Source organism: Convolutriloba macropyga, unplaced genomic scaffold (genome assembly GCF_964194025.1).
Source record: "Convolutriloba macropyga unplaced genomic scaffold, txConMacr16.3 SCAFFOLD_1783, whole genome shotgun sequence".
NCBI classification, from domain to species: Eukaryota; Metazoa; Xenacoelomorpha; order Acoela; family Convolutidae; genus Convolutriloba; species Convolutriloba macropyga.
The window spans coordinates 30001-39838 of NW_027451284.1; the positions used below are offsets into that span (position 1 = coordinate 30001).

A 9838-nucleotide genomic window follows, 5' to 3' on the forward strand; every position below is an offset into this window, starting at 1 on the left:
TTTCTTTTATTTTTTAGTACGGAGGTGTTATCTCCAAATGTTAGGCTTAATTTATCGGGTGTTAATTTTATCGGTGAGATATGCTTACGTTTGCCTTGCACTTGTCTTGATAGGGGGATGATGTCTGAATCTGCGTCCGAATTTGATGGGTTGTCATACTGAATGTCAAGGTTCGGTTCCGAATCGGAGAAGTTCCACATTGATTGTTGGTCCAGCATCGGGCGTCTGAGGATCTTCTTGTCGAAAAAGAATTTCTTTATCTTATCGTACGAAAGGTTTTTCTTGTTTGGATGTGTGACTAGGTTGCTTGTTTATTTGCTTAGTTTTCTGTTGAAGTGTGCTTCGAATGGTGTAATTTTTGTGGTTGTGTTTGGAATGAGTTTTATGTTTTCTATTATTGCTGATATTTTGTTTGCGAGTGATTCTTTTGACCATTTGTTGTCCATGTTTATCGCTGCCAATCGTCTTTATATTTTTTGGATTAGTCTTTCGACCATTCTTGTGCCTCTGTGATTTCCTGCTGGGTCTAGTATTAGTCTTACGTTGTTGTCTTTACAAAAAATTTCAAAGTTTATTTTTGCTTTAAATGCTTGTGCTTGATCGCACCTTATTGATCTGGGTATTCCATGGAATGTTATAAATTCTTTTAGGTAGCTTAGTGTGGTTTATTTGTCGCAGTTGGTGTACCTTTCTGCGTGTGGATATCCGGAGTAGCTGTCGATTGTTACTAATTTATATACGTGTCTCTGTTGTTGTTAGTTAAAGGGCCTGCGAAGTCAATTTGGACTTCCTTGTTAGGTTCTGATAGTAGTGGTAGTTTTACGTGTTTGTTTTTTGGAATGATAAGTTTTAGGTTTTTACCTGTTTTCGTGCATTTTTTGCACCTTGGTGCTTGTGCAACTCTTTCCCGATGGATTTGGGGTACCACACAAGTTGAGCGAGGTAAATAATTCCTGCCTGGCCTGGATGTGTCTTATGGACGGAGTCTATTCCGGTAATCCTCAGCTGTGTTGGTATATATAACTTCCCATCATCAAGTATGCATCCATTAAGATTTACTGATATTTCACTACGAAGGCTATACCAATACTTTGAAAAGTTTTAATTGCGGACCAGTCTTGCAGCTCTATAAGTCTGCGGATTTTATTGCTGTTTGAATCGTTTTTGATGGCTTCGGCTATGGATGCCTCTCCGAGAACTTTATGTAGATGAAGTAGGGAATTTGGAGAATTTTCAGGGGTTATGTCATCTAAAGGATTTTATGCAATACGGGAGTTAAGTGGTTTTAGGCCTTGTCCGATGTTTGAATTAATGTCCGTCTGAGTTCCGATGGTAACGCTTGTTGAGGGCGTAACTAAATTGTTGTTTTGGGGGTTATCTGGTGCGGTGGTGTTTGAACGCTCGTTGGATAACATATCTTTTCTATTTGGGCCACGAAATTGTTTTATAATCTTTCGGTCGAATATATTTTTATGCGGTTTACTTCTTCTACAAACGTTAACAAAATTCAGCTTTGAGAGTGCGACTGATTTGTGTTAAGCAAATGGCTAAAAGCGTGTTGCTTTATTTGTTTTCATTCACTTTTCTGCATGACGTCATTTTGTTCTGGTATATTTCCTGCGTTCCTTTTGGGTGAAATTTTGTCTGCTTTCTTTAGCATAAATTTAAAAGAGTCAATTAAACTAATGACAAAATTTTTGTCTATTTTTGATATTGGTATTGCTGCTGATGTGGGATGTCTATTGAGTTAGTCTGCAAATCCCATATTTTTACCAGCAATATGTTCTACTGAAAAGTTAAATGGTAACGGTCTATCTACCCATCTTTTTAATCTACTTTGATATGTTTTATTTGCTCTATTGTCTTTTAGGGCCGATAGCAGGGCTTGGTGATGCGTTTGGAGTGTGAAGTGTAATCCGTATAGGTAGTATCTGAAGTGTTCTAGTGACCATACTACTGATAGTAGTTCTAATTCATTTATGGTATATTTTTGTTCGTTTGTATTTAAGAATCTGCTTGCGTATGCGATGGGGTGCCACCCGTTGTCGTATTTTTGTTCTAGGCATGCTCCTTTACTTGCGTCGCATCGTGCTCGTGATGATCGGTTTGAATCAAAATGTTTGTTTTCTATTATTTGTTTTATTGCGTTTTCCTTTTGTTGGAATGATTTTGTGTGTTCTTCGTTCTGGTTTAATTTGCTGCTTTTTATTTTTCCTTCAGGGAAAGTAGTGGTCGTAGTGGGGCTGATAATTGTGAAAGGTTTGGGATGACTTTGTGTAGGTGCTGTATGCTTCCCATTAGTGATCTGAGTTTTTTATTGACTTTGGTGGATCCAATTTTATAACTGCCTCCGTTTTATGTTTTGTTGGTATAATTCCATTTGGATTTATTTTGTATCCTAGCCATGTTATTTCTGTTACTGCGAATTCAAATTTGTTTAGGCTTATTGCTAGGTTTTCTTTGTCTAAACTAGTGAGTACTTTCTTTGGTTCTGTCTCGTGGTCCGTGAGTGATCCTTTTGTTATGATTATTATATCATCTAAGAATGCATGTGCTGAATTGATGTTTGCTAATGTGAAGTCCATTATTTTTTGGAATGTTTCAGGCATGTCTGTTAGTCCATAACAGCCATTTATGAATCTTCGTGTTCCTGTGGCGTTTCCGCCTAGTATGTTGAAGTTGCAGTGTTTTTGTGTTTCTGTATGGAGTGGTACTTGTCTGTACCCGTATTTTAGGTCTGTTTTTGACAAATATAGTGTTCCTGCTTTTTGTTTGAGTTGACTAATTTTAAACGCTATTTTGTCCATGAGATGGTCAATGCTTTGCATTTGGTATTTAATTTTGTGTATAGCGTCATTTAGTTATTTTGAGTCGAGTGCTATTTTAATTGATTTATCATTTTTTACCGTGATTACTACTTATGAAATATTCGTCCAAGCATTTGTCTAAATTTATTATCTGTTTATTTTCTATGAATTCATGTAGTCCTCTTTCTACTTTGTCTATTAGGTGGAGTGGTTCTGTTCTTCCTTTATTTTTTTATGTTGTGTTGGGTGAAATGTTTGGTGGAATGTGGATTTGGCTATGTGGTTTTTTGATCTGCCGATTCTGGTGCACAGATGTGAATTTTTTTGGAATAACCATTTTGCGATGTTGTTTTGTATAGAATTTTGTATACATTTTGTATTTTGTGTCATCTGGTTTTGTGTAGGTTACTTCGATCCCTAGTTTTTGTAGGGTGTCCCGCCCTAGGAGGTTGGAGGTTGACTGTGTTTTGGGGAACGACTAGTGTTTGGCAGTTGTGCTGTTGTATTGCCTTTTTCCAGATCCAGTTGGATTGTATAGTCCACCTGTATTTTGGTGTTGTTAAAGCATCTGAATTCTCCTATGTTTGTGTCTGTTTTGATTATTTGATGTCCCAATTTCTGTGTTAGGTGTTGTGCTGTGCGTCGTGATATGAAATATCGTGGCTGCTGGTGTCTGCGAGCCAGTTGATTTCTTTGTTATTACTCGTTGTTTGTATCCAGAATCTTCCCTGTTGGTTTTTGTTCAGGTCTTGTTTGGTAACAGTTGTGAAATTCAATGAATGTATGAAATTTATGGAGCTCCATTCTTCCATCATTTCTCTGATGTAGCATGTGCTTTCTATTTCTGTTTTTTCTTCCTCCTGTATTGTTTCGTTGTTTGGAATTGATTGTTGTATGTTACCTACTCTTCTAGCATTTACTGTAGTTTGGGTTGTTTCTTTGTATGTTTTGTGTTTCTGATTTTCTCGGTGGCATTTCTGATTGGCAAACTTTTGCGTAGTGTCCTATTTTCTTGCAGATGTTGCATATTATATTTTTTGCTGGGCAGTTGTCCAGGTGCCCTTTGATAAATTTGTACCTCCATTTCCAACAGTTTAGGATTTTGTTGTGGTTTGGTGGGGTGGGTAAGATGCATCTTCTTGTTGTTTGTTGACGTGTTCTTTGTATCAGGTTGATTCTTGATCCCTGAGGTTTTCGTGCGTGAACACTACTGATGCGTTGTTTGTTCTCTTGGCCTCTCTCTTGTTATTGCGTAATGTAGTGTCTCTATAGGATCTCTGTCTTCTGATTAGAGATCCATTTGGATCTGTGGATTAGCCATTCCTTGTATAAAGATGCTTTTTACCAAGCTGTCTTCTAGATCTTCCGAGTTGCAGAGTGCTGCTTTTTGTTTAGTTCTAGAGAGGAACTGTTCTAATGATTCGCCTCGGTTCTTTGTGCACCGGAAGAATTGAAATCTTTCGAATGTTTCGTTTCTTATTTTTTTGATTTTTGAATGTTTCCTGTAGTTGTATCACTAGTGCGTCTGTCGTGCAATTTGCTAATTCTGTATGTGGATTGCGTTGATGGAATATGTTTGTTCCTTCTGTTCTTAGTGAAAAGTTTATCAAACTTTTTTGACTTTGTTGTCGATCTCGTCCCATTCGAAATTATCTATCATTGGACCTTGGTCCTGGGGTTAGTCTAGTTTTTCTGCGGTGGGTCTGGGTCGTAATGTTTTTTCGAACTGTATGTTTTGTTTTGCCGAGATGGCTAACTTTGTTGTGGTGATCCATTTCTCCCACGTTGTCGTTGGCACATTTTTCCCAACATAAGGCTACGCCTATTGGTGATCGTGTAAGAGCTGGCTGCGCCATGTTGTGTGTAACGATACTAGCGGTCAAAAGAGCAGTTGAGAAATTCTATTCCGAACTGAATTCTACGCTAAATATAGGGAAAAAACACTTGGCCGCTTCTCACTTCAATAACTCAAGACATACGTGACAGACAGTACCTGTCCGTAAAGATTAAGACCTTTAACATATGATACAACAAAAAGATTAAGTTCATAGAAACAAAGTTTAATGCTTCAAGTAACAGGATCTGACGTACGGCTGATGCCTTCCATGAGGAATGATAATACTAACAATATGCTTTAATCGAGTTTTTAATATTAGGTATTTTACTTGGTTTCATACCAAGTATAGGTTCTTACTCTCCACCACATTTATTATTATTATTATTATTATTATTATTATTTTTATTATTATTTTTATTATTATTATTATTATTATTATTATTATTATTATTATTATCAATATTATTATTGTTGTTATTATTATTATTTTTACTACTATTTTTCTTATATTATAATTGTTATTATTATTATTATTATTATTATTATTTTTATTATTATTTTTATTATTATTGTTTTTATTAATATTATTATTAATATTATTATTATTATTGTTATTATTATTATTATTATTTTTATTATTGGTATTATTTTTATTATTATTATTAGTATTTGTTTGTTTTTAATAATTTTGTTATATTTTTAGAATCATTTTTAAAGACACCACCCTATTCGAGACCCGGAATTAATGAAAAAGACTGATTAATCCAGGGGGGGATAAATATTGAATTAAATTACACGGTCGAGGACCCTAGTTAAATTCGAGGCTAATTCTTTCCATAATCCCAGCCCAATTTTTTTCCTATGCAAAAATGAGGCAAACCAAAATGTTGCATAAACATCTGATTTCGCTCGCGTGACCTTCTGCAATCTTGCCGAATGCTTAACCAATTGCGCTACATGTCCTTAACCTTGAAGGGAATAGAAAACAAATCAGTATAACGGTTGCGAGCGTAATTCCAGGACATGTTTTATTGTCCAGCTGAATTCCAGGACGTATGTTTTAGTTGCAGCCAAATTCCAGGACATCACATTAGGTCCAGACAAATTCTTTTCATACCCAATATCTGTCGAGGACAGTCTTTTCATACCTTAAATCTGTCGAGGATGGTCTTTTAATATTTCCAGGTCTCGACTGCAAAAGGGGCTCTACATTTGATTTGCACACTTCTTAGGCAATTATACAGCCCTAATTTAACCAAAAAGTCCAGGACGTATGTTTTAGTTGCAGCCAAATTCCAGGACATCACATTAGGTCCAGACAAATTCTTTTCATACCCAATAGCTGTCGAGGACAGTCTTTTCATACCTTAAATCTGTCGAGGACTGCCTTTTAATATTTCCAGGTCTCAACTGCAAAAGGGGCTCTACGTTTGATTTGCACACTTCTTAAGCAATTATACGGCCTTAATTTAACCAAAAAGATCGGGAAAATCTCCCATATAATTGTCTTTATATAATTTCAGAACTGAAAAAGAAACTAGTTGTTTCTCTTGTCATTTCCTTCTTTTTGTTGATATACACCCGTCAAATCAATATGTTATCCTCGAATAATTAATTTATTTCAATCATCGAATAATTCTTTTTAGTTTTATTATCAACATATCACTATTTTGGCCATTAAGCCAGTAAGCATAAACTGAGTCTGAGTTTTAAATGGATCTTTTCAACAATATAGTTGAGCACAATACTTTTTAGCAAAGCTTACTGCTTCAAGTAACAGGATCTGACGTACGACTGATGCATTCCGTGAGGAATGATTGTACTAAGAATATGGTTTAATCGAGTTTATAATAGTAGGTATTTTACTTGGTTTCATACCGAGTATAGTTTCATACTCTCCACCACAATTATTATTATTACTATTATTTTTATTATTATTATTATTATTATTATTATTATTATTATTATTATTATTATTATTATTATTATTATTATTATTATTATTATTGTTATTATTATTGATTATTATTATTATTATTATTATTATTATTATTATTATTATTATTATTATTATTATTATTATTATTATTATTATTATTATTATTATTTTTATTATTATTATTATTATTAGTATTATTATTATTCTTATGAGTCTTTTTTTGTTTTTAATAAATTTGTTATATTTTAGAATCATTTTTAAAGACACCACCCTATTCGAGACCTGGAATTTATGAAAAAGATTTATTAACTACAGGGGGGTAAATATTGAATTAAATTACACGGTCGAGGACCCTAGTTAAATTCGAGGCTAATTCTTCCCATAAGTCCAGCCTAATTCTTTTCCTATGCAAAAATGAGGCAAACCAAAATGTTGCATAAACATCTGATTTCGCTCGCGTGACCTTCTGCAATCTTACCGAATGCTTAACCAATTGGGCTACATGTCCTTAACTTTGAAGGGAATTGAAAACAAATCAGTATAACGGTCACGATCGTAATTCCAAGACATGTTTTATTGTCCAGCTAAATTCCAGGACGTATGTTTTAGTTGCAGCCAAATTCCAGGACATCGCATTAGGTCCAGACAAGTTCGTTTCATACCCAATATCTGTCGAGGACAATTTTTTTCATACCTTAAATCTGTCGAGGACGGTCTTTTAATATTTCCAGGTCTCGACTGCAAAAGGGGCTCTACGTTTGATTTGCACACTTCTTAAGCAATTATACGGCCCTAATTTAACCAAAAAGTCCAGGATGTATGTTTTAGTTGCAGCCAAATTCCAGGACATCACATTAGGTCCAGACAAATTCTTTTCATGCCCAATATCTGTCGAGGTCAGTCTTTTCATTCCTTAAATCTGTCGAGGACGGTCTTTTAATATTTCCAGGTCACGACTGCAAAAGGGGCTCTACGTTTGATTTGCACACTTCTTAAGCAATTACACGGCCCTAATTTAACCAAAAAGTCCAGGACGTATGTTTTAGTTGCAGCCAAATTCCAGGACATCACATTAGGTCCAGACAAATTCTTTTCATACCCAATATCTGTCGAGGACAGTCTTTTCATACCTTAAATCTGTCGAGGACGGTCTTCTAATATTTCCAGGTCTCGACTGCAAAAGGGGCTCTACGTTTGATTTGCACACTTCTTAAGCAATTATACGGCCTTAATTTAACCAAAAAGTTCGGGAAAATCTCCCATATAATTGTCTATACATGATTTCAGAACTGAAAAAGAAATTAGTTGTTTCTCTTGCCATTTCCTTCTTTTTGTTGATATACACCCAACAAATCAATATGTTAACCTCGAATAATTAATTTATTTCAATCATCGAATGATTCTTTTTAGTTTTATTATCAACATATCACTACATTGGCCATTAAGCCAGTAAGCATAAACTGAGTCTGCGTTTGAAATGGATCTTTTCAACAATATAATTGAGCACAATACTACTTGGCAAAATTTACTGCTGCAAGTAACAGGATCTGACGTACGACTGATGCATTCCATGAGGAATGATAATACTAAGAAAATGGTTTAATCGAGTTTATAATAGTAGGCATTTTACTTGGTTTCATACCAAGTTTAGGTTCATACTCTCCACCACAATTATTATTATTATTATTATTATTATTATTATTATTATTATTATCATTATTATTATTTTTATTATTATTATTATTATTATTATTGTTATTATTATTATTATTACTATTATTGTTTTTATTATCATTGTTATTATTATTATTATTATTATTATTATTATTATTATTTTTATTATTATTTTTGTTATTATTATTATTATTATTCTTATTAGTATTTTTTTGTTTTTATTAATTTTGTTATATTTGAGAATCATGTTTAAAGACACCACCCTATTCGAGACCTGGAATTAATGAAAAAGACTGATTAACTGCAGGGGGGTAAATATTGAATTAAATTACACGGTCGAGGACCCTAGTTAAATTCGAGGCTAATTCTTTCCATAATCCCAGCCTAATTCTTTTCCTATGCAAAAATGAGGCAAACCAAATTGTTGCATAAACATCTGATTTCGCTCGCGTGACCTTCTGCAATCTTACCGAATGCTTAACCAATTGCGCTACATGTCCTTAACTTTGAAGGGAATTGAAAACAAATTAGTATAACGGTCGCGAGCGTAATTCCAGGACATGTTTCATTGTCCAGCTAAATTCCAGAAAACCTTTATTGTCCAGCCGAATTCCAGGACGTATGTTTTAGTTGCAGCCAAATTCCAGGACATCACATTAGGTCCAGACAAATTCTTTTCATACCCAATATCTGTCGAGGACAGTCTTTTCATACCTTAAATCTGTCGAGGACGGTCTTTTAATATTTCCAGGTCTCGACTGCAAAAGGGGCTCTACGTTTGATTTGCACACTTCTTAAGCAATTATACGGCCCTAATTTAACCAAAAAGTCCAGGACGTATGTTTTAGTTGCAGTCAATTTCCAGGACATCACATTAGGTCCAGACAAATTCTTTTCATGCCCAATATCTGTCGAGGACAGTCTTTTCATACCTTAAATCTGTCGAGGACGGTCTTTTAATATTTCCAGGTCTCGACTAGGGCAATGGCAAGCAGAATAGGTCAACAAATTTTGTTGAATTTCTTCGTTGTCTTTTCTCCTGGCCTTTCAATTTCTGTTGAGCGTCTTAATCTAATTTCAAAACCTCTCACTATATTAAATATGCGTGTTTCAGGTGCCCACCATGCAGAATGATTGCACCTAAATTTGAGGAAATGTCTAAACAGTTCACATCAATCAAATTTATCAAAGTGGACGTCGATGAAAATCAGGTTTTTACTCAAACTTAGTACTCAAGCAGACAACCATATACGGACCTTTCATTCTTTGGACATCTTTAGTGCTTTAAGAGAAACTTTAATTTACATGAGACGGTTGTGATTCTGTATCCCTAAAGATTCGGTCACGATTAAATATACTATTCAAAGAAACTGTTCTGCAAAAGGGGCTCTACGTTTGATTTGCACACTTCTTAAGCAATTATACGGCCCTAATTTAACCAAAAAGTTTGGGAAAATCTCCCATATATTTGTCTTTACATGATTTCAGAACTTAAAAAGAAAATTTGTTGCTTCTCTTGCCATTTCCTTCTTTTTGTTGATATACACCGGTCAAATCAATATTTTATCCTCAATGAACCTT

The 9838-nt window shown here is 34.5% G+C and overlaps 1 protein-coding gene across 1 annotated transcript in view; it reads left to right on the forward strand.

The window, feature by feature from the left end:
- The window catches only part of LOC142356533 (thioredoxin-like), a 35238-nt gene extending 25736 nt beyond the window's left edge, over positions 1-9502 (forward strand). The window contains exon 3 of the mRNA XM_075408414.1: positions 9372-9502. Within this exon, the coding sequence (XP_075264529.1) occupies positions 9372-9486 (115 nt within the window). The 3' untranslated portion in view covers positions 9487-9502. The remainder of the gene's footprint in view (positions 1-9371) is intronic.
- The last annotated feature ends 336 nt before the right edge of the window (positions 9503-9838 follow it).